Below are 26,010 nucleotides of genomic sequence, written 5' to 3' on the forward strand. Positions count from 1 at the left end.
GGATGGAGACAATTTGGGAATAATTTCTCCCTCTACTTCAAGACCTGACTCTAGAATAATTTTTCCAAAAATATATATATATATTTTTTTTTTCTTTCTGAACATTTACATTAAGTATTCATCATTGGTCATGACTTCACTGATCATAACCTCACTGGTCATTGCATTTAGATTGCTTAATAAATCAAGTAGAAAAAAGTATGAAAGCATGGGATCAATTAGAGTGTATGTGTTTCAGTGAGTAAAACAAAAGGTTTAAGTTTGAGTTTCAAGAACTTAAAAGCCATTTTAAAAAGTGCATTAACACATACAACTGATTTGCATGGTTTAGATATGGGATCAAAGCTTTTTATTTGTTTCTTGATCTGGTTATTTTTATGGTTTGAAATGGGCTTCCCAAGTGGCTCAGTGGTAAAGAATCCTTCTGCCAGTGCAGGGGATGCAAGACACCTGGGCTTGATCCCTGGGTCGGGAAGATCCCCTGGAGGAGGAAATGGCAACTCACTTCAGTATTCTTGCCAGGATAAGACAGAGGAACCTGGAGGGCTATAGTTCATGGGGTTGCAAAGAGTCGGATATGACGGAGTGTGAGCGTGCATGTGCACGCGCGCACACACACACACACAGAGTCTGAAAAGAACTTTAAAATGTAGGTTAAAAAATAGCCTAAGGACCTATAATTTTGCTTACTGTTGTCTAAAAGATTCACCTGTGCTCACTGAGTATTAGATAATAATCATTTGAAATAATGAGATTTAAAAACCCTACGTTAAAAATATGTAGCCACTCAACAGTAAAGAATATCCAAATATTTTGTGGAGGTTTATATTGGAATGGGAGTGGTGTGATCCCAGAAAATACACTTTAAGAAAACAAAATCCAGTAGATCTTGGTTGCAGCTTATCAATATGTACAAAGCCGTATAATAATTACATAATAAAGCACCTTGCAGTTGTTATGCCCTGAAGCCATTTGCTTTTTAACTTGAGAATTTTGGATCCTGTTTTATCAAATAAAATTTCCCTGACAAAATTTGGTGGACTTGAGCAAATTTCTGATGTGCAGCGAGAAAACAAGAATCTCAAACAGAAAGTAAATCATCTCTGTGGATTTAATTGCCATTGACAGAAAAAGGCCATTGGGCTGGAAAGATAATCATCTTTCAGCCAAAAGGCATTATATAGTTTGAAATCAAGGAAAAAATTCTATTAAGTTAAAACAGCTGGAAAATGAAATCAAATAGAGAAAATATTTAATTTAAATGATCTGCTCTATCTTTTATTTTATTTTTTTGATCAGTGAACTTTTTTACTGCAAATGTGACACGTATGACTAAATAGCACATGTCTAGGCTAGGCATAAACTGATATTTATTGATAAATGTCAATCCTGAGAGAAAAAACAATGGACCTACTGCTTTTAAGTTTATTGCGTTTCCATACCAAGCCAATTTTTTTTTTTTTGCCAAGGCTGAAGAACAACCCTGGTTATCTTACCTACAGGCACCTCCCAAAATGACCTCTGAGGTCATTTTGGTCCAATAGTTCACTTGTAAAGAGATTCAGACAAGGTCATGGCAGGTGGAACAACCTCTCCCTTCCTGAGCTGGACCCTGCTCTGATGAAGGCATCTGTTCCTCCCAGACTGGTTTGGTTCTGAGTTTTTGAAGCCTGCTGCTTCAGCTGTTGTCCCTGCTGCTTCTTTTCACTTCACTAGCTTTGTAAATGTCCTTTCAAAGTCACATCCACTGTCCTTTGCAGGCCACTTCCTCCCAGCCCTCAACCCTCTCAATGGAGAACCACAGTAGGTAAGGGTTTCTCAAGTGGGTCATGCAATTAAGGAATATTGTAAAGTATTGATATAAAGATGGTCTGGATTTGAGTGAGTTTTTCCTACTTCCCTAGAATCGGAGCCTCTGTACTGAAGACAGGCAGCAGCTGCTGTTCCCATATTCATGCATCTAATAAGGTCCCAGGGCCAATCGTATTTCAACCATTAAACCTCTCTTTCTCAAATCTTTTTTCTAAGAGACATCAAGTCATCATAGTTAGGAGATTTATTCATTCATGTACTTATTCATTCACTTCTTCATCTTGCTTTTTATTGAGTGCCAGTCACTTGTACTAACACTGAAAATACAAAGGTGATTAAGAAGGAAATATTTGTTTTTTGATTTTGGCTACACTGGGTCTTTGTTGTGGCATGCGGGCTTAGTTGTTCCATGGCATGTGGGATCTTAGTTCCCAGACCAGGGATGGAACCCATGTCCCTTGCATTGGAAGGCGGATTCTTAACCAGTGGACCACCAAGGAAGTCCCCTGATTAGTTCTTTAAATTGAGTTGGCATTTAGAAAAAGTTACTTACATTGACTTTTTTCTAACTTTACTTGGATCACTGAAAGACAGGCTGTACACCATGAGTTAGTATTTGGGTTGTCTTTTTTCTTTTAATTTATTTTTTAATTGGAGGAAAATTGCCTTACAGTGTTTTGTTGTTTTCTGCCACACAATGACACCAGTCAGCCATAATTATACATAATATCACCTCCCTCATGAACCTCCCTCTCATCCCATTCCTCTAGGTCATCAGAGAGCGCCAGGCTGGGCTCCCTGTGTTATATAGCAACTTCTCACCAGTTAACTATTTTATACACTGGGTAATCTTAATGGCTCTTCTAAGACTATGATTCTTTGAATTTCTCAAGGCTGGGGAGAGTCAACTTTGTATAGGATTGTCATTGGCACAGTAAACATTTTCCTTTTGATCCCTGAGCAAATCTTGTTTGAATGACCTCCAGTGCATGGCATAAAGTCTGCCTTTTAATGTGCATTAAAAAGAACTCTTGAATGGCAAGAAGCCTTTGGGACAAGAAACATCCACCTCTTAATGTGACTGTCATAGAGGTGCCCTGAGACCTTGGCAGTGTGTGCATTTCTATAAATCTTAAAAATCAATCAACTGATCAATACACAGGGAGGACTGGTTGATGTGCCCACTTAGATGACTGAATGCCTGGTCCAGCTTGGTCTTTCTCAGAGTTGCAGAAACATTGATAAAGTGGGTATATGCAAAGGATCATAAACATGACCCTTCAAATTCATGCATTTTGAAGACAGCTGGGATCAAGGGAATTGAATATGCACATTTTGAAGGAAAGAAACCACTGATACATCTATAAATACCAAGGAACAATAACAGAAGGAAAAGGGACAAGTTATTGACTGTGGTTAAAAGTGTAGCACAGAGTAATGGACCTCATCCAGATGAGGGAAACTTTTCAGCTATAAAGATTCAACTTTAACAATGGGGAATGGGCTGTTTGAAGACTGAGGCCCTTCTCTGGATGCTCAGAGCCAAGCAGATGAAAAACGAAAGGGTTTTAGGGCAGTGGACAGCACTGCCTTCCCCAGGGGCTTTATGTGGCCCTAGTGGTTTATTTTTTCAGCCTGAAGATCTAAAATTCTACTTTTCTTTGTAGATTTTGTGTTGATTCATTTTGATTCCTCTATTTCTTCCCACTCCTTGCCCTCCTGTGCCTGTGGTTATCTCTTTTTAAAATTTTATCTTCTGAGTCTAGTTTGCTTACCTCTTTGCGCTGATCCTTTTGGTTTATTGAATGCATGCCTATGTTATTCATTCTGATGTTGTTTCTTGCAACTTTGTCTTGCTGGCGTGGATGCTAGGCTACTTGAACATGATAATGCCCCTTTAAAGAAGCCTTTCTTTTCCTCATTTTCTTAGCCCAAGTTGCCTATTGCTTCTCTTTGCAAAGCTCATGACTAAGACAGCTGGTTAGTCATATTGCCTTTGTGCATACAGGGTGGTTTTTTATATGTGGGTACATTTATCCTGGGACTGTGAGATGAAAAACTGATTCCTAGGATGTCCCTGGTGGTCTTGTAGTTAAGAATCTGCCTTCCAATGCAGGAGACTCAGGTTCAGTCCCTGGTCGGGGAACTAAGATCCCACACGCCATGTGGCAACTGAGCCTGCACGCTCCAGAGCCCGTGTGTCACAACAAAAGATCGCGGAAGCTGCAACTAAGACCTGATGTAGCCAAATAAATAAATGTAAATAAATGGATAAATAAGAGAACAAATATTTTTTAAAAAAGAAAAAAAACCTGATTCCTAAAGAAATACACCAGCATACAAAATAGATTTTGCTTACAAAATATAAACAACAAAACCAAAAAATTATCCCTCATTATAGCTTCCTTATTCCAATGCTACTGACAAAGATCAAACACCTTCTGGACCCCTCTTTCAAATTCTTTGAGCCCATCTATGAATCACACCAGAAAAGTCATCTAATTGCTTATGAATCACAGGCCTCCAATCTCAGATGAGGTGCAAGATTTGGAGATACGGTAGGAATCTAAGAAGTGTCAGTCTCTTTTCTGCTTTCATCAGCATCTTAAAGCATCTGTGAAAGATCTCTGTGTTACAGTTCACCAAACATGTTGTCATTGCAGATGAGCCCCTTGCTTTTTGACTGCAGTCCACTTTTGGGAGCAACTCCAGTTCTGGATCTGTGTGATTATATTGGCCCTCCCACTATTGCATATGTACACATAGCCCAGCGTTGTAGGAGCATCCCCACTTACAGAAATAATGCAGCAGTGACCTCAGTAATAAAGCTCAGTTACACATACCAGGGCTGCCATGCAGACAGCAGACTTGGGTGGTACAAATACAGCCATGGGAAGAGTATGACTTGTTCCTAAATGACAATCTCAGCAAGTCTGGTTAGGAGCACAATTAAAATCTCAGAAGTGACATTAGAGTATTAAAGAAGGTTCTGGAGTAGACCCACCAGTCTAGGTCCCGGGCTAGCTTCCTGTTTCTACACTTATTGCATGTTCTTCACTTGCCTATACTTGCATATGTGCTAAGTTGCTTCAGTTGTGTCCAACTCTTTGTGACCCCATGGACTGTAGCCCACCAGGCTCCTCTGTCTATGGGGATTCTCCGGGGCAAGAATACTGGAGTGGGTTTCCAGGCCCTTCTCCAGGGGATCTTCCTGACCCAAGGATCGAACCCAGGTCTCTTAGGTCTCCTGTGTCGGCAGGTGGGTTCTTTACCACTAGTGCCACCTGGGAAGCCCATCACTTGCTGATGGGGTTAGTCAAATAACCTGTAGGATTCATTGACTTTCTCCTTCACTTTTCTACTGGCTTCAACTCATTTGCCTTTGGAATGATTAGAACTCTCTGCATTCTTATCTGGAGCCCCTAATATGGAAGCACACAACATGTATAGGCATTTCTAATTTTCCTTTGAATAGTGTTTACTATTTCTGCCAAGCACTCATCATTCAGACTATGTTTACCTAAATCACAGTGGACTTAGTAGTTAGATAATTGGAGTTTATCATCAACAGCAGTAAGACTCTCCTGAAATGTATCATATATCATGTACTGTACTCTACACAGGGGATTCAAAGACAGGGTAGGGGGTGTCAGACACCATTTCACCAGAGTTTAGTGTGTATTCATCTTGGCAAATACTTTAATTATTGGTGTATTCAAATGCCAGCTCTACTCTTGTGCTTTGGAGTATTGGTTAAGTTTATTGAATTTTTAGTCTATGAAATAGAAATCATCACTTCCAAGGGCTTATGTTAGGAGCAAATAAAAGAATGTACAAGAAAGACCTCTGAAAACTTATACAAATATGAGATTATTGTTACTCTTATTGGACAAGGAAGATCTGCTGCACACAAATGACAACTTGCTAAAAGAATATGTTTCCATACTACACTTATCTATAAGCCGAGTCTATAGGTCATTCAGCAGTGTCTGGCAGGGATGTTGAAAAACATGAGTGATTACTGATAAACATGCAGACTCAGTAGTGCTGTGATGAAGGCAGCACAGGGCCTGACACATAGCACAAGTTCGATAACTATTTGTGGAATTGAACAGAATTGAGTCTTAAAGAATGAGTAGAAGGTGGATAAGTCAATGGTTTAATGGATGATTTTCTGAGCAGAAGGAACAGCACCGAAAGTGCTTTGAGCATTGGAGAAATTTTAGAAAGTTGGGTGAGGCTAGGATGAACTGGGAATTGATGAGAGATGAGGTTTTCAAAGTAAACAAAGGTCAGATCGTAAAAGACACTCTGTGTTAGGCTGGAGTTTGTTTTTCATTCTGAAGGCAATGGTAAACACTAGAAAGATTTTAAATAAAAGAGAGATAATGGTCATATTGACCTTTTAGGATGATTTCTCTGGTGGCAAGTACTTGATGAATAGAGAGACTGGGAGGAAACTATCTTGATGGTCCAGGTGAGAGGTGGGTGGGTTTGAACTAAGTAAGTAGTGGCAGCTGGGGGCCAGGGGGCTGCTGGAGGCCAGGAGACAAGTCAAAAGAAATTCATGAGACCGAATTCCCAGACTTCCAGAGAACCGGTGTGTGTGTGTGTGTGTGTGTGTGTGAACCGGTGTGTGTGTGTGTGTGTGTACAGGGATCAGGATGACTTGCAGTCTTCTATTTTGCATGGCTGACAGAACTATTAATAAGGACAAAGTAAACAGAAGGAGAAAGTCCATCAAGAAGCGGGTAACTTATGTCCATAATCTAACTTAAAGAAAACACATATGTTTTAGATAGAGTTTCATCCAATATCCTGAAAATCTCCTTAGGTGCCATCTTCTTCTCCTAAGCATGGCTTTCTACATAGTTCAGTAGATCAGTCGAATGGGTCAGAAGAGTTGTTTACTTGGATGCCTTTCAAAGGGTGGAAGAGTGAGTGGATGAGGCATCTGGACCTGTGTGTGTTAGTAGAGGGCTAGTTTCAACTCTTTTATGACAGACTGCTTCTAAATTCGGAGAAGGCAATGGCACCCCACTCCAGTACTCTTGCCTGGAAAATCCCATGGACAGAGGAGCCTGGTGGGCTGCAGTCCATGGGGTCGCTAAGAGTCGGACATGACTGAGCGACTTGACTTTCACTTTTCTCTTTCTTGCACTGGAGAAGGAAATGGCAACCCACTCCAGTATTCTTGCCTGGAGAATCCCAGGGACTGGGGAGCCTGGTGGGCTGCCGTCTATGGGGTCGCACAGAGTCGGACACGACTGAAGCGACTTAGCAGCAGCAGCAGCAGCTTCTAAATTCTTTCCAATCGTGGATTTTTGACAAAATTCATCCACCCACTGGACTGACACTGAATAGATTATGTGTATATGGTTGGTTTAGTGAAAGATTCTTAGTGGAACAGCTTTTAAAAATCACTTAAAACAGGTACCGGTGATTGTCTTGTAAGTTGAGGCTATTTCTACCCATTGATTGGCTGTTTCAAAGGCAGCTTCAGAACTGTTTTTCATAATTTTAATTTTGAAATTTATTTTATTTGTAAAATATTGCAGTATAAAAAGCATGCGATGATTCTCATTTATGGAGAAATATTACTGTTTTTGCAGAGTGAATGTGAGTTTCTTGAAGGCAAGGATTCCTTTTGTTTATTTCTCTTATGTGCTATAAGTCCTCAGCACATAGAAGTTTCTGGCACATATGAAGTGCTTAGCAGATATCTGTGGAACATGGAATGATAGAATTTAAATGATGGGCATTTTTTTAAAGAAGACATTTCATAATTTCCTAAGTCAAACATATTTCATAATAATAGGTATAATCATAGGCAGGACCTTAGCCTAGAATCCTTTTGGAGTATTTTAGATGGAAACAAAGCTTGAAAATGATTGTTTTGTCTTTCTCCACCCACGAGGGCAGAAGAATCAGCATTTTTTTTTTTCTGCTCGTCTTTAAAGTTAGTCTGGGAGTTTCCTGGCACTTTCCTTGTCCATTTGCAGTTTATGGGCACTTGGGAGTTTTAGTTCTGCTGCTTTCCCCAAAGCACTTCTTATCAACCATAACGTAAAGTTGATATGTGGATCTCTATGTAGCATAAGAAATGTTTGCTAAGCATTACTAAAAGTATAGAGATAGTGATTCTAATTTAAAAAAATTCCTGGTATTTTTAAGCCAGATTTTTCTTTTTCCCTTTGAATTAGTAAATTACATAGCAACATTAACTCATCTCTCCTACCCATATAAAACTTGAAGCAAGAGCATCTTCTAAATGCCAACATTTTTCCAAAACATACAATTACAAGGCATTGCTTAAGAGCAGCAAAACTCCTTTCCAGTAGAATTCACTGTAATACTTGGCAGACAACTGGCTGTTAGTCATAGACTGTGATGTCTCTGGGGTTTGCCTGTCTTTTATGGCTTCTCATCTTCTGTCTTCTGATTCTCAGGAAGACTTCCTCCTTTATCCTGGTGGTCCTTCAGGGTTGTCGTCATTAGGCCCCATCCCAACTACCACAGACAGGAGTGGGTCTGGGACCCTGAGTGGCTGATTCAAGTACATCATCCCCAATACAGTGCCAGGTTTAGAGACAGATGTGTGACTCAACGTCTGGGCGCTCTCACCTGAGACGGAAATCTAGGAGGACTGGCTGATGATGTTCTCGGAGCCACTGTGTCCCGCTGTGTTTGATGTCCCTGACCAGACTTCCCAGACTGTGTTTAAATAAGTTTGAGTCGGATTTCTATAATTTGCAATCAAAGGAGTCCTAACTCATATATTGTGAATTATTAATAGTTTGTCATTTGAAAACTTTAAATAATCATGATATGAACTAGTATGTCACAAAACCCCTCCATAACATTTGGGATTGTACCACATACTTATTTCCAGGATTGCAATTTAAATTACCTATCTTGAGTTCAAGACACCTTTAGCCTAGAAGCTCATGTCAAACAATTCTTTATTTTTTTATGGTACAAATTAAAAGTGACAGATCTGAAGCTGTTAAGAAATACACAAAGTGCAGCTTAACTGACCATACAGATATTGCTCTAGATTAAGTACAGTTTTGTCAGTTTTTTTTTTTTTTAAACATTAAGCAACCTGTGCAGATAAATCAGCTTTGGTTTCAATGTCAGAGCAAGTAAGGAGCTTTTAAATATCCAGTTTGGCTTCTTGGTCACAAGTCCATCATGTCAATGTCTCATCATGATGCTTTTTTCAAAACAACCCAGTCTGTTTTCCTGCCCTCCTTTCTGCTGCCTGCTCCAGGTGCAGAGAAAGCAGCTCTCTTTGCCATGTCTCATCAGTGACTCTGGTAACCAGTCTGGATCACAGCACGTAGGACAAAAAAAAAGAAATCACCTCCTTAACAACAAATAAACAAATTGTGCCTCACAGAATTTCAAGTTGAAGACAGGCAAATCACGTGACAAAAAGCTCATTACAAAATGTTATCCAAACAGATATTCCAGTCAAACCTTGAAATGAAAATCAATTTCCTTTTTCTCCATTTTTTTTTTTAAACTTGATCATTAACTGGGTACAAGTAGAGTGCTGAGGTAAAACATTGATGAACAGTTTGTATTTCTTTTTTTTTCTTAAAATAGGAACAGTTTAGTATTGCAAGATTGTCAGCAACGTTTAGCCATATCTATACAATGTGCATATACCTACAAATATTGAGCTTTGGTCCAGCGTAGAGAAGATGAGCAAAGGCATTTTACAATTCTTTTTGGTTATAGCTTGAGTTCTTTGATACACCTCTACTTGTTTTTTTTTTTCCCTAGCTCCTTTTGCTTTTTTGTTCTCTCTTTCTGTGGAGTGTGTGTGTGCGTGCATGTGTGTATGTGTGCAACTACAACATAAAGAAACCAAAAACCTTGCAATGCAATTAAAACTCTCAACTGTTCACAATGTTTTTTTTTTTGATTGAAAAAAACACAAACAAGTGTCAAGTATAACATCAGTCATTTTTTCTTTTTCATTAAACAATGAAGAAAATGAAGATGACAGTCATTTTAAAATACGTAAGAAAAATACTGAAGCTTGAAATACAATCACATATGCCTGAAGTGGCTTTTACTTTTGTTAGTGGCAACCTTAACCTTCAGTTCATGGAAACCTAAAAGACACTTGAATGCTACTGGCATATGAAGTTGCTTACAAGTGGAAATATGAAATGCAGTAATAAAATTAAGCAGTAGGTGTGGTCCCAAAGACTTATGAGTTACACAGTATAATTTATATTCCTAAGAATCTGTTCAGGCACCTTTTTATGCCTTGTAGCAAAAAAGTTATCTGTAAAAAATTAATATAAGAAGCATTACAACACCTTATAAATAATTTATAAAACAATACAAAATTATAAAACTATAAAAAAAATCACTGCACATGAATGGTTTTACGACTGTGGGATGAATATATTTGTTTTTTATTCCACTCTGGAAGATTATTTTATTTTATATTTTCACTGTCCTAGTTATACCCTCCCAATTATAGATCTCCGAACTGAGCAGGCCTTATGTAAGTGCTGCTGGCATATGTTTAAACATTTAGCATCCATCATATGTTATCTTGTTAACTTCTCTTCTTGGGGAGCTTTTCTTGATGGAATTTGGAGCAGGTCCTAGGAGAATACAAAATCTGTTTAATCGATACATTTTTGGATTTCTGCGTTGTTAGTGTTTGTGCAGTTATTGAGGTGGCCAAATGGGTACCAGGATGTCATTGGCACTGAAGATCAAGTTAGCTGTGGTCCAATTAGCATCAGATCAGAGAAAGGGAAACAGCTGTACAAGCTTGTGTTTCATTGAGAGTTTTCTTTCTGGTGGTCTCCTCATTCCTGCATGAATTATCTAGGCAGGGGGCATAGGGTGGGGACAGTTAAACCATTGAATTGACTCCACCAGCACAGAGGTCAAACGGTAGAAGAAACTCAAACCTGTTACAGGGGAGGGGAGTGTGTTAGGGGAAGAAGATGGCATTTCTAATCAGTTGGGCAACTTGAGGTTTTTACTTTCAGAATTTACTTACTTCTAGATAGTATTAATTATTAATTAATTATTCAGGAATATTTACATATCAACAGCAGGGAAACTGACACTCTTCTTTGCCCACTTCTATAATGGAACACTTTTTGCCTCTCCCTGCGGAAAACATCAACTGCAGGTCCCAAGTGTTCATCTGCACTGCCATCCTCACATCTTACCTTTCCCTTCCGACTTATTAGCTTATTTTCTCCCACAGATCTTTGGAGTAGGTTGTTTTGAAAAGTGGAATTATCCTCTACTTCTAAGTGTGAAGGCTATTCTGATGTGCTCGATAACCCACTTCTATATTTTTCCTGTTAGTGGAGGCACTTCCTTGTTAAAACTTCCTATCCCCTCAAGAACCCAGCTGCAATTCCCATTGTTTAATGCATCTGCCAACTCTCTGCTGCCTTTGTATATCCCCAAATAATCGCTCTTCCCCAACTCCTGGGAAAAAGTCTACCATCGCTATTGGAATGAAAGTGGTAGCAGAAAAGATGGAATTTACAGGATGCTCGATGGCCTTTAACAGTCCAGTCATTCTCTCTCTCTCTCTCTTTTTGGCCTGTTTTCTTTGTGTGTATATGGGTGTATGCATGCTATGTGTGCATTTTGACTGAAATCTTGAGACATTTCTTTGGCTATCAGACTTCTGAGAGAAATTGCTTTGCACAGAAGCATAACATATACGTAAGTATTGAACCAAATGTGCAGCTTATGTTTATATTACAAAATTAGTTTTGGTCAGCTCTCCATGTACGTGGCCAACAGACTGAGAAAAATCCCAAGCTCTGGTGTGGACAGTAAGCACAATTACAGCTTATGCCAGTGTTGATAGTTCACTGAGCAAAGCCCTAGATATTTTGGAGTCTCTCCTGCATTTCACGGGGGTCTGGGTGGAAAGACACCGTGCCCACTCTGTGGCCTTCTGGCAGACCCTGGTAGCCACACACGGGAGAGATGGAGAGATGGAGGAAAGTGAGAAATTTTCTTTTCTCAAACCCACAGGTCATAGTGAGAAGAAAGAAACGGATGCTTTGGCACACGATCCAGGATGCCCCCCGCCCCCCACAAACTAAGACCAAAAAAACACAAAAACCCTCCCCCTAAATAAAAACCAATAGTGAGCCTTACAGAATGGCTTCAACAATGGCGCCCACCCCACAGGTGGTGACAATAGATAGGAAAGATGGGAGAAATCAGGCTTGCTATTTTTCCATTAAGTACAAATGTAAAATCTCAGAACACAACTTGACAGGCAGAGAAGAATAGACTCATGGTCGCGTTTGCAATGCAGTGTTTCTGACTTTGGTTAATAGGTTTCATAGTGAATCAGCACTTAGAACCTGAAAGAATGCCGTCCATAGTCCCTCCTCCAGGTGGCAGGCTTGTATTCGCTTTGAACAGAGAAAAGTTTTCGTTTGTTTGTTTGGTGGTGGTGTTTTTTTTTTTTTTTTGGTTTAGTTGTTTTTCTTTTTCCTTAAAATGTGTTCACATTTTCATAATGTACAGAAAAGAGTTTGTGGTTATTTGGTTTGCTTTAAATCCATTAAAAAAACTGGCTTTGGGGAGACAGGTTGGGGAGGGACCTATCCTCCCCCCAACACCTGCAATGTGGTGTACTCCTTGTTTAAAAATTTTCAAAAAAATCCTTTTTTTCTTTTTTGGAAAATCCCATGGAGGCGTATAAACCATCCTGTCCACTTGGTAATTTTCTTTGTCTTTTACTTACAAGGGTGATGACTGGGGCTATCTTAAAATTTATTTTTAATGTAATTTTTTTCTTTTTGTGGGGAGGGGGTGGTTATGGGATGAAGTCCCAAGGGTGGAGTTTAGTTTCCGTGGATTTTTTTTTCTGATTTTGAGTGGGTGTCTCTTTACGAATTTTCTTCCAGCGAGTCTGTTAAGGGCTCCAGAGGGACTGCCGTGGCTGGCTCGTGCTGTTTTAAGCGTTTAATCGTGTTCTTCAGGGCTTGCCTCTTATTGCAGAACCAAACTCTAACTACTTCCCGGTCATAGTTCAGCTTCTCGGCAATTTCGGTCATTTCCTGCCCAGAGGGGTGTGTGTTCTTCTCAAAGTGGGCATTGAGGATCTCAAGGGCCTGGGGCGTGAAGGAGGTGCGCCTCTTGCGCTTTTTGGACGGTTCACTCCCGATAAACTCGGTCAGGTTCTGCATACCTGCTCGATGGCGGGCCTCAGCCTCAGCCATCCACCGCTCAAGCACCGGCTTGATCTTCTGGGCACTTTTAGGAGTGATGTCCAGCTTTTCAAACCTGGCAGGATACAAAAGGCCAGGGTTCAGTTTGGCTGTCAGACTGCTAGCTATAGTGTTCTCTTGGGCTTCCTGTGGTAGGAAAAAGTGGCTTCTCAGGATGGTGTGTCTGGGGGGGAAAATTGAGAAAGAACAGTCTTACACTGAGTCCTCTGCCAGGGTGGGCCTTCTGCCTGCCTGCCTGCCTGCCTGACTGACTGGCAGAGCGAATTCACTCCAGATAAGCAGCCAGCTGCAAGGTAGCCCACCCCACTCAAGCCAGCGCCCACCACCTGCATGCTTCATGCCCCCCACATGCAGCCCGCACACCCACATGAGGACCAGGTGAGCACAGGTGGACACAGCACAACACAGTAGCCACCATGACAGAAACAAAAAACCACTCGTAGATCTTTTTCCTGAAAATGCTTGAGATCTGAGCTTTGCTTCGAATCCACCCAGCACCATTTCCCCCAAACTTAAGAATCCTTAAGGCAAAAATTAACGCCAGGAAGTGACATCAAAGACAAGAGCTGTCATGTTCTTTCGCTTAAAATGATTCTTTGTATGTTTTCCATTTGGTTTCCTTCAATCCCCCCCCCCCATTGACTTGGTGATAAAAAATGTTCTATCTATTCTAATCATCAGTGATGGCAACTGGGACACGTTTCTTTTATGATTCTCTTTTCATCTCTGTTTTGTGTCTCATTTTAATCTCTTTCTCTTCCTCCAAGCCTTCTCCCATCTCTGTCTCTCTCTAGTAACAAACAATTTTCACCATATGTAAGTTAACAACATGCTCCCTTTTCAGGTAAAACATAACCCCTTGCTACTCTACTGTTGGACTCAAACAGCTGGACACATTGTAATTACTATGAACACCCCCTACTCCCTGGAAGTACTAGGGCCTCCTTAGGCCTTTCAACACCGTCCAGTGTAATGGTGTACTTTTGCACCAGGGTATCAAGCTGTGTTTAATGTGCTATATCTGCAAACTGTACTTGAATGATATCATTTTCTGTAAATGAGGTCTTCTATATATCAATTGCCATCAGCAATTCTTTGCTGCACTGACTTAAAAAAATATGAAGCATCTTGGACAAAGTTATATACAGTGTTTTAAGAGGTCATCCTGGTATCAAATTCATACACATTCTCAATGAAATACAGTACCCATTCCTTTTGTTTGTTAGTTTATTCTAATACTAAATGCACAACCCTCCAGGATGACAACTTTGGATCCATAGCATTCTCCTCTATCTTTTCGAGTTTAATGCTGTTGAAAAACAAACTTCTGACTGCAGAGTGCATCTTATTACAATTGACTGTTTCATAGAGTGAAAATGAACCTGCTCTTGTCACAGCATGTTTTAGGAGGATGCTTGCAAAAGGACACAAAAGGATAGGCTTCCTTTATGTGCCTTAATCTTATTTTTTGGCATCCCATTTTAGATATCTTATGTTGTGATAAGCAGCACCAATAGTATCAAATTTTAATGTGATTCCCGTAACATTCCCTTCCACATGTAGATCAAGAAGTTGTTTATTTAAAAAAACTCCCAAATTTTGGCTGGTCAAAGAGGAAAGAAGTACATTTTGTTTCCACTATAAAATGAACTAATTATTTATTATCATTTAATGAGCTGCTCACTGTGGCAGGCTCTGCTAAAGCACTCACTGTTGTGTTCATTTGCCACATACCACACTTTACCATCATTTGCTGCAAAACTCCCAAAGGGAAAGTCTTGATAGTATGACAACAGGCTTTACAGCACTGTGGTGTGAGGCATAAAGGTTGTGATAAGGATGTCCAGTTTACTGATGGTGTGTTTTCCTCTGTGTCTCTGATGTGGGGGCATTTGTCAAAGCCTTAGGGAGTCCCTGCAGCTAATAAGGGGAGAGTAACACTAGAGAGTGTGCAGATGCAGAGTCCTCCCCACACTTTAAATTAACTGGAGTTGTTCCATTGTCAGATCTTGGTCTCTTTCAAGACGTCCATTTTTTTTTTTCCCTTGGTAGTTAGCTCCAAAAACTACCCTGTTGAAACACTAAGAGCTAGAAAAGGGCCCCAAAGTCCCCATCTGCCATTTTCTATTAAACAGTGAATACCCCCCAAGTCACCTTTTCATTTCAGCCATAGGTTTTTTGGCTTCCAAAAGAGATTTAAGAAATCAACATATTTGATTAGGAATGCCCAAGAAACCCTATGTGTGTTAGTGAAAACCTTACACCGCACTTCAACCACGAAAAGAAAATTGTATTTTAGGACTAAAAATAAGCCAAAGAGGACTTTAGCAACAATAGCACATGGGCAACAACTTCAAAACCTGTGGCAGCCTTTATCACCAGCCTGTCGAGATGAAACAAAATTAATGTTTCCCAACAGGGAGCAACAGTATTCATATCATTTGATGCTGCTTGTTAGTGTTGATGCTTCGGTACATGTAGTTTGGAATAACATATACAAGCCTGGAAACAAATTTCCCAGCAGTAGTAGCCTTGTATAGACTGAATAAAGGTTATTTTCTACAGGGAGGTATCTTATAAGAAAAAACAGTAGGGGAGACCATAGAAGTGAGAGGATCCTATGGTGCTTTTTGTATTTAACAACAATCAATGGGTTTTATGGAAAATCATTGAGCAAAATGTGAGCTGCAAGCTACTACCCCATACTGATGTTATTTATAACCTTAGTCTTAAACTGCAGGAAAAGTACACTTCCGTCCTTTGGGGAATACATTAAAAGTATAAAGAGCAGATAAAAAGACAGCATTTCATGGATCACCAAGAACAAAATCCACTTAAATGAGTTTAGAGTTGGTTTCTTGGCTTTTCCTGATGGAGGAGGACTCATAAGACATTGCCCAAGAGGAAAAAGCTCTTACTGAAGTGCCTTTGTTACCTCATGCATAAACATGGGATTAGTGCAACACACACATGCATGCGCGGGGTCCGCTTCTGGCGGCTTGACCCAGATCAACTCAAACACAACCAAGGCTGGCTTCTGTCATTTATGTATTTAATTTGAGGAGGGAGTGGGCTAGGTTAGGCCAAATTCGCACTACACTTTTCTGATCTATGTAAAGCAGCTGCTTCTTTTTAAAAATATGCTTTTAAAGTTGTGTCTGGTGAGATGAGTTAGAAAAATCCTTCTAACAAGATGGTTCTTTTTTTTTTTTTAAGTCGTGTTTTCTTAGAAAATCTAGAGAGCCATTCCGAAGCAGAAATGATGAGAGTGTTAACACCATCTGGGACTGGCAGCTTTACAACATCAGTCCACAGACAGGAAACAGTGAATCTCAGCTGTGTAGGGCAGTGGGTCCCGAAGGAAGCCTCTGGCCCTGGGGAGGTGGAGGGGTGGGTGGGGCGACGGGAGATATATTTCCAATGAAACCACCTTGGAAGTTCTTTGTGAGTTGATGGGCATTATCAAGCCAGCCCCCCAAATCTGCTTTAGCAACTTCATTTCCATCAACATCACCAATCCCAACACATAGCTACCCCAAACTTCGATCCCACACTCTACCCTTCCAGCTTTGCCCACCCGAAGAAGAAAAGCTGAGCCGAGAGGACAAACGAGGCCCAGGCCGGCTGGGAGAGGTGACAGCATGCGGGCACGGGTTACCTGCAGATGGCCGACTGGCTGTACGCAGGGCCCTCTGTGGCACTGAGGGCCTGGCCCACCTGAGTCTGGGTCAGGCCAAGGGACAGGCGCCGGATTTTAAAAGCTTTGGCAAATTCTCGGATCTCCTCCAGATTAACCCCATCCACCTCACCCGCAGCCGTTTGAGGATCTGTGGAGATGTTTTTAAAAATAGGATCAATACATCAACGCACATCCGAGTACTATGTGTTCATGACGGCTGATGAGAAAGTGGCTCGGTTTATAATAGCAGAGCGGTGGGGAAGCCACATGGTAGAATGTTCTTTGTCTCCCTGGAGTGGAGCTCAAGCCCCTATCGTCAACTCATTTCCACCTGCACCAGTCATCCTTTGAGATAGCTCTGTCCCAGATGAAAACCACAGTGAACCCATCCTGCCACTTCTACAATACAAGAGTGAGTTCCTTAGAGCTTAGCAGATACTACCAGTGCCAGGGGTGGAGGCAGTGGGGTCGGGCGGCGGGGGGACCAGTTATGGGGGAGTGCAACTCCATTTTGCCCATAAATATGTTCAGATATCATGCAAAAATAGAAAGATGAAAAGATTTCTATTTGATATGTCTTAACTGGACTGTTCAGTGCTAAAAATTGCCCTTGGAAAAAAACAGTATTTTGTATTTCCCTTTACCTGATCATCGCTGCAGCCAGGCTCACAGATGCCTAATTTCTTGTGTTCACATTAGCCCCTAAGAAGAGCATACTTATGAAGCTGTGGGAATAACACTGTCCCTTGCCCCTCCCCCACCGCCCCATAGCAATTTACTGACACAGATGTCTTTGTCCCCTGAAAGGGCACATAATAAAAAATGCCCACCGCAGGAAGGCTCCTTTGGTGCCAGATAACGCAGTCAATTTAGGACTTATCAAGGGAAATGACACAACAGCTGGAGAATGAAACTCTCTCCCCCACCCCCCACCCCCCAGCTACTGATCCCTGGATAAAGGAAAGCGTACACCAAGCTGGAGACAGCATGAATTTGGGATGGTGGAAGATTTCAAAGTGCAGCTCCATCCTGCCTGGAGCGAAGCCATTCTCCCTGCAAGCTGACTCTATTGTTCTTCACCTCTCCCCTGGACTTAGGGGAGAAGTTTTTCTTTTCCTTTTTCTGCACAATCGCCCACCAGTTTCAGTCCATTCCAGGACTTGTCTAAGGACCTGGGGTGGACTCTATCAGTCTTCTGGGTTTAGGGCTATAGAAACTCCTATTATCATGAAAAGAAATAAACATTTGTACCCCCAGGGTCAATTTTGCAAGAACCTTGAAATAAAGATGTGAACATCTTGTGGGGGGGCTGGCTTGCAGCTTCCTGTACAGGTTCTCACATTGCAGGGCAAATGGAATCTGTCAGTAAAATCAGTCGTGAAGGTGTACGCTGTACCCTATCTTCTCATTAAAAACAAAGTCCTGTAGAATTTTCACGTGCCACTAAGCATAATTTCATGGAAGAAAGATGTGTGAAAAGTGGTATAATCACTGCCTTTAGTCTCTAAATATTTCTCCTTTTTTCTTTATGTTTTGTTTGTTTTGATTTTGGCTGCGCAGCTTGCAGGATCTTAGTTCCCTGACCAGGGATTGAACCCTGGCCCAAAGCAGTGAAAGTATCGATAGAGTCCTAACCATTGAACTGCCAGGGAATTCCCTCTAAGTATTTTTTAAGTGACTACTGGGAATCCTAATAGGAGAGAAGGAGCAAGAGAAAGAGAAGAGGCAGGTCCAGCCTCTATGGAGTTTGCTGTCTACAGGGGGTTGGGGCTCAACATTATGAACGAGAAATAGAGAAAAATACCAGGTTGCCTACAGTTAAGAACTAGTAGTGTGGCACCCACACCAAAATTTTATGAGAAGGGAGAGGTGACAGCAGAGAGGATTCATCTGGGTCTTACCCAGTGGGCAGCTTTCAGAGAATATTCTGGTCCGTGGGAGCAGGGTACAGACAGGCATGGGTGTGGGGAGGAGCCGAGCACGGTGGGGGCCTGCAGGGAGCTCGGTACGGGGAGGGAGAGCTTGTGTTGTGAGTGGTGAATATTTCAGTTTAGAATAAAGAGAATCCATGTCCATGGACAGGGCAGAAGATGACTATAAAACTGATTGGCTGTTGAGATTAATTATAATCCCGCTTTTTCTCTCCCAACTGACCCGGAAACCTGGCATCACTTGGTTAATGGAGATTTGTTTAGGCTGTGCCTGGTGAGGGCTGCCCTCTGGACCTTAATTCCCACCCGCAGTGCCCCTGGAGCAGCTAGGAGGATTTGCTGACGATTATGGGAAGTCCCATCCATGCACGTAGCAGTTTAGAACCTCTGCTGCGTTTCTTCCTTTAAAGATTCCTAGAGCAGGAGTTGCAAATGAACATCTTACAAAGACAACTTAGGTTTTTGAGTGCGTACAATTTGGGGGAACTACTTGACAACATTAAACGCTGGGAGATTTCGAAAGAAAAATTTAGATTTGTCATTTTTTTCTTTGAAACGTCAGGAGATTTGGTCCACAAGGTCCACACTTACACTTGGGCACAATCAGCTGGCCCTGCTTCAGGCTGCCCATTCAGCTCCTCTGCATCCTTGCCTCCAGCCCTCCTCGGACCTTCTGCCTTGCTGAGCCTGTCTTGTGACCCTGCCTTTAAAGCATGCATTCCCAAGGGCATGGAAGTTGGTTCTGAGGTGGCGGTAGGGAAGGTGGAAAAGTCTTAGGTAGCACAATTGTTGCACTCCCGCAAAGGGCTGAGGTATGTGAACAGAGTCATTGTGTGGCATACCTGTGGTGTTAACATTTCACTGAGGAAGGGGGCCAGCTAGGACAGAAAAGTCTAAACGAGTTCCTTGTGGAGGGAGGAGGCAATAGTAAATTAACAGTCAAGAAGCTCTGGTGTAGAACAGAGAGGGACACTTGGTACAGAACAGCACAGGGGCACCAGGAGAGGGGGCTTAGCCTCTCTCCAAGAGAAAAGGAAGAGGAGCTGGTGGCTTTGCAAGTATGAGCAGTGGAGGTTCAAAACCGAGGATGAAGAAATGGAAGCTGGACACTTTCCTGTAACAACATGGCTTTAGGAGAGTGGTTTTCTTTTCTTTCTTTCTTTTTTAATTTATTTGCCTGGTCTGGGTCTTAGTTGTGGCATGTAGGATCTAGGTTCCTGTCCAGGGATCAAACCCGGGCCTCCTGCATTTGGAGTGCAGAGTCTTAGCCACTGGATCACCAGGGAAGTCCCCAGGACAGTGGTTTTCTTAATTCAGTAGGTCTAGAAGTCACCTGTTAAGACCTGGGACATGCATTTTTAACAGGTACCACAGGCGACTCTGATGCAGAGGACCTACTGACCCCAGGGTCAGAAGGTTTCTCTGTAGTTGTGGCCAGTCGAGTCTGGATGTGGCATCCACTGCATGGCTCCACTCCGCTTAACCATCGTTATTCACCAGGTTCCACTCCACAGAGATCTCTACCACCTTGTAAGATGATGGGCCAGAAAGACTACTCAGTAGGCGCCCTATCCTTGCCTCCACTCCCGGCTCCACCATTCATAGCAAGTGACAAATGTCTGGGAGTCAGTGGGCTGAGTGGCCAGTGGAGTCTGGAGTTGAGGGGAGAGTTTTTCTCTGAGCAAAGCTAGGTAGGGAAGTAAATTTGTTGTCTTACATTAGCCCCATCTCTAGACCAACAGGAAGCAAGGGAGTTAATCTGGAAGGATTTCTGGAGTCGACTGTAGTCCCAGGGTCCACCTGAGTTGGCAGTGCAGTACCAGGCAGGTTTATGATTTCAGATGCAATTTTGTGCAAGATGCTTCCAGCTTATGTCTTCCTTGCCTTTATTGTTTATCTCCTTACTTGTTCCCTGAGACCAGCCATGAAATCCATATGTGTGATTGTGCAGGTTGCTCTTGACCAGATTGTTGAGAATAATCAGGGTTGCAAAGAAAGCTATGACCTCTTACTTGCTTGCACTGAGCAGTTGTGTGTATTATCTAAAAAGCTCAGAGAGGTGGGTGCCTGGCCCCCTGAGTCCACAGAGTTCTGTGAGACCCCAAACAAACATTCATCACATCTTCTTCCTCGTCTCACCCATTTCCCACTCTTGTCTTTTTCCTGGTTCTACTTAGAGAGCTGATAAGATAAGAATTGTGGTGAAATTGAAACAGGGTGATGGTCTATTGGACAAAGGCCCGGGGAGGGAAAATCGGTATTTCATTGTTTGTGCAATTTGTTGATTGCTGGAGATGAGCTGCTTGGCTTTCTTTATATTGTTGTTCTCATTCATAAAAATCAGATGGCAAATGTATTATGATGGTTTCATTCCATGGTTCCCAAGACCTGTGCAAGACAGTGTATGCATGGATGAATATTAGTTTTACTCTGATTGCAACATGTGGGACTTGTCTTCCCACATTGGGAGAATGCATTAGAAGGTGTCCATAACATGTTTTGAATTAATAAAAAAACTAATGCAATTTTTTTCTGGTTCTAAAGTTTCTGTCTTAAGTGCTTGAGGTATTCTCTCCACTGTTGGACTGTTGGACAGTTCCCCTTCATTAATGGTTATATGCTTTTCTGTTTGAAGAGAGGAAATGAGAGATGAATGGTGAACGGTAAATGGAAGCTTCTCTAGAAGGTCACTGTAGCTCTCAATCTGGCCCAGAGGTTGACAGTCCACCCTGAGATCAGGCAGTCTGGGTTTCCTTTCTCCATTGTGTCATCCCTTCTCCTGGCTCTGTGGAGGTTGGGTTAATTCTAAGGATGAATCTCAGGCCTCCTTGACGGGGACTTCAGAGAGAACCCTCGGGTCCCCCCAGAAGTGAATCCAGAACCTTGAATCCAGCTCTAGGGAAACCCAACTTGGTATTTCTCTGCATTGGGAAGAAAGAGCAAATGCATCTCTTATAGAAGTTTGCTCCAGATTAAGTCGGCCCAATACACTGGATTGACCAGAAAGTTCAGGTTTTTTGTAACGTCTTAACGGAAAAACCTGAATGAACTTTTTGACCTACTCAGTGTTAAATAGAGTCAGAAAGCAATTCTTCCAGGCTTTGCCTTGAATCTGAGCCTTGCTAAAGGAGCCAGAAGATCAGCCTATGTAGGATTGGCTCACCCAGAGACTTATATTACACTGGCATTGAATGTTGGCAGCAACCCTTAAGTATAATGACGACATTTCCCAAATCTGGAATGTATGGGCTGAACAATAAAAGATTTTCATGGGAGCTAAATGCAAAGTGTGTGAAAACGAACCTGTTCTGTAGAATTGGATTGCTTGGTCACTGAGCCCATACTGAACTGAGTGCTCAGGATGGGCCAGGACTGTTATTTTGTTTAATTTTCAAAATTTAGCTCCTTCCAACTGTTCCCCTGGACATCAGTATAAGAGGTTGCTAAAAGGGTCCAACAGTTTCATTCCACCCACATGCCCCTTCTACACTCTCTGCTTGTGGGATTGTTACAGAAGAAACACATATCTAATATAAAGAAGGTGCCAAGTCTGAATTCACTGCCTTCTAAAGATCCATCTGCTTTTTAGTGCTACTCTCACAGCAAAAAATGGGCATATTTACCAAATATTTCTGAGACATAAGAAACCATTTGGGAATGTGCAATGTAATTTGGGAGAACAGCCTGCTTACAGTGTGGTGACTTTATTGAGCTGTAGAAAATGGCGTGAAATTGATCAAGTGAATCGGGGGTCCCACTGTGCCGTCGTTATCACCAGGCATCTTTTTTTAAAATTTATTTTGTTAGTTGTTTGGGATCCTTAAGCATGCAAACTTCAAAGAGGAGAGTCCACAAAGGAATCAGGGTTGTTTTATGGCATACAGTACTACCATATTGTTACTTCTGTGTAGCAGGAAAAGTTCATTTTCAAAGCAGATACAATTCAGTCTTCAGATGTGAATGGTATAAGTGACAATCTTTTTTTGTGTTGTTGTTTTTAAAAAATTTCTTAGCACCAGGCATCTTTAGGTTCACTTTATAGTTTGGGTTTTTTTGATATTAGCTCTCAGTCCTTTTGCTGTCTGAGAATTGAGTTTACAGGCCAAACCAAACCCAGAAAAGCCTGGCTTTTTTGTCCTGAAAAGCCAAACCAAACCCAGAAAAGAATACAAAAGTCCCATGTCTACTTGTTTTTGAAAAGTACTGTGTAAATCTTAAGTTAGTTTGGGACTTTGTCATTTGTTTGACTCTTCTAGACTTTGCAAAAGCTCTGCTTATGGAACCTGTAGTTACCCCTGGTGACTGTGGAGACTGAGCAAGGTTTGACACAGGGCAGGCTGTGCAGTGCTATGAACAAGAATGCAGATGTTTTAAGGAATGTGCATCCCTGGGTTGGGAAGATCCTCTGGAGGAGGGCGTGGCAACCCACTGCGGTATTCTTGCCTGGAGAATCCCATAGACAGAGGAGCGTGGGGGGCTACAGTCCATAGGTTTAGAGAGTTGGACACGACTGAAGTAACTTAACATGCACATTTCTGTTTAATCTTATTCTTCAGATAATGGAGGGTGTGTGTTAAGTTGCTTCAGTCATGTCCAACTCTTTGCGACCCTACAGACTGTAGCCTGCCACACTCCTCTGTCCATAGGATTCTCCAGGCAAGAATACTGGGTTGCCATGCATCTTCCCAGCCCAGGGATCGAACCCGAGTCTCCTGTGTCTCCTGCATTGGCAGGCAGGTTCTTTACTACTAGAGCAACTTGGGAAGCCCAGCATGCATGCATGCTTGGTATTAACTCTGTATTTTTTCGCCTGGAGTAGGGCAGGTTATGGATGCCCCACCCACTCCCATTCATTTGAAGCAATGGCAGGTTGTCCAGAATCAGGCCACTTTGACTATGACTTAGGAAGGTTCACTCACCAAGATTTTGACCATAGGTTCAAATCCGGTTTGACCTGGTTCAAACTATGGCTTTGGCTTAGTGGAGGGATTTGTTGATCCTTTAACCGTTCAACTTAATTGAAGGATTATTTACTTCAGATGTCCTTCTGTTTTGTCTCAGTCTCCAAAACTGAGATCACCATCTACTGTATTGCCATAGACCATATTCATATGTTGACCATAGCATTTATTTCCCTTTGTTGTAACTGTATTGCTTTGTTATCAGTTCATGACCTTCCCCCGAGAGCAGGGATCACATCTTGCTTATTTTTTCTTTGTTTCTATTCCTGTGCTCAGATACATGTGGTGCTCAAAAAGTAAGTTTGTTTTTTTTTCCACATTTAAAATTTTTAAGTTGACATCCTCTGACTAAAACACGTTTTCCCTCCTATAGTTTAACCTGTATATAACAATTACATCTTAAATATAGGGTTGGGTCTCCCCACATTAGCCTATCTGCAAAGTTGGCAAAGTTTAATCTTAGACAAAAGTAATTTTAAATGCATATTGCATGCTTGAATATAAATTTCAAAATATGAAAGTTGTCTAGGGTTTCTCTTCATATTGGCTCAGAGAAAAATCCTGTGGTTTAATTATAAGATATGGGTTCAGGCATTTAACAATTACCTGAATAATATTTAGGTGATTTGATGTATTTTATCATTCAAATTGCAGTGGATAAAATTTATGTGAAAGCATCCTGTCTTTTTAAAGTAGCAATGGTGTGTAGAATGTGTATGACCCATTGAATCCGACTGCCTGGGTTATCATCTTGGCTTTGTCACCCAGGAGATTTGTCAGAGAATGTCATGGTCTCTCAACTGAATCTGGCCTCTCTGACATTAGATGGGTTGTATTTTGCAGGATCTATTTGATGCCAGCATCAGTATCTGAAAATGATAATTTATATTACTTTTTGTGAGTATTCAAATAGGTAAAATATTGCAAGTGCTTTGAAAGCTCTACAAGTGAAGTCGTTTTTGTTGTTGTTGTTGCCACACCACACAGCAAGTGGGGTCTTAGTTCCCTGACCAGGGGTTAAACCTGTACCCCTTGCAGTGGAAGCATGGAATCTTAACCACTAGACTGCCAGGGAAGTCCACAAATGAAATCTTAAACAGAAGTTTGCTGGGGAATAATCAGTATCAGAAGTTGTTCCATGTATTATTTATTCTATATTGGGTTTATGCTCAAAATGCTCAAGATGCTCAAAATCTGTAGCAGTCATAAGCCCAGCAATGGGTTTGTGTAAAGTCCAAACCCTGGTAGGTATACTCCTAGACCTTCTTGTATCTGCCAGAGAAGGTACCTCATTCAGGCTCTGCATATGAGTTTGGAGTTTCTTGCCTTAAGTGCCTGTGGTAAAGGAGTCTCTTTTCCCCAGTTTTTAATATTTTCTCTCAAGGACATGGACTGTGGTTCACTCATTATATACATAGAATGTCCCACTGGCCTCTGTGTAAATGAAATTTCATTTGGTCCATTAAGTAGCTCTGTAACTGATTTCTGAAAAAGGCTAATCCTTCCCTGCCCAGCTAGAGACAAATGGCAAGACGGAACCAAGTGCCATCCATACATATATGCATGCATATGTATATATGTACATGTATATTTTTGGGGGGGCTTGCCTGTGTGTGTGATGGAGACACAGCAACCCTCCATTTTGCCTTGCATCTCTAGACTTGGCCCATGATATGGAGAATCCCTACTATTTCTGTTGTAACAGGTCACTCATGACACTTGACCAAACACAGATACTCACATATATCCTTGTTTTGTGCCACAGATGCCTCTGCAGTGCTGTAGCCCTTCAAACCTGTAGCTGTTGGATTTTTGGTGCCTGGAGAATTATAATTCATGCACTATTCTGTGATTTTATATATAGGTAAAAACTGTGCTAAAGGTGAACAACTAACATTAAATTAGATCATTGTCACATTCATCTCAGCACGTTTCTATTTGCATCTGATACACATGCTGTCTTCCCCTACGGCCACTTACCATTTCTAAAATACGTCTACATGGCCTGCTCAGGGAAGCAGACCTGCAGGCACATGTTATTTTATGAACGGTTGTTCAGAGGTTTCTCATCAGATTCCAGCCCATGCAGCTTCCCCCTCGCACCTCTGGGGGCAGCTTTTGGTGCACACACCACCTGCCCATAGGCACACTACTCTCTTTTATTTCTTCTGACACCTACAAATAGAATGGCAGGGACTTCAAACACACAGAAAAGCAGCTTGACCTGCCGGCTGAGTGCATGTTGTTGGTTATTTCAGTTCTGAGCTATGTGGCTCACACCCTGAAAGCTGATCAGTTTCTTTCTTCTGAAGTGGCCAGACTGACTCAGCGCCATCAGAAGGCATTTTGGGGTGGAAACGGCCCCTCCATGCATT

At 41.7% G+C, this 26,010-nt stretch overlaps 1 protein-coding gene and 1 long non-coding RNA gene across 2 annotated transcripts in view; one reads left to right on the forward strand and one right to left on the reverse strand.

Moving 5' to 3' along the window:
• Positions 1-26,010, forward strand: part of LOC145524706 (uncharacterized) — a 114,872-nt gene that overhangs the window by 59,620 nt on the left and 29,242 nt on the right. The window lies entirely within an intron of this gene.
• Positions 12,723-26,010, reverse strand: part of POU6F2 (POU class 6 homeobox 2) — a 496,249-nt gene continuing 482,961 nt past the window's right edge. Inside the window, exons 9-10 of the mRNA XM_081537443.1 lie at positions 16,723-16,891; positions 12,723-13,227 (exon numbers count right to left, since the gene is read on the reverse strand). Of these exons, the coding sequence (XP_081393569.1) occupies positions 12,723-13,227; positions 16,723-16,891 (674 nt within the window). The remainder of the gene's footprint in view (positions 13,228-16,722; positions 16,892-26,010) is intronic.

This window comes from Giraffa tippelskirchi, chromosome 10 (genome assembly GCF_054371585.1).
Source record: "Giraffa tippelskirchi isolate mGirTip1 chromosome 10, T2T-mGirTip1v1.2.pri, whole genome shotgun sequence".
NCBI classification, from domain to species: Eukaryota; Metazoa; Chordata; class Mammalia; order Artiodactyla; family Giraffidae; genus Giraffa; species Giraffa tippelskirchi.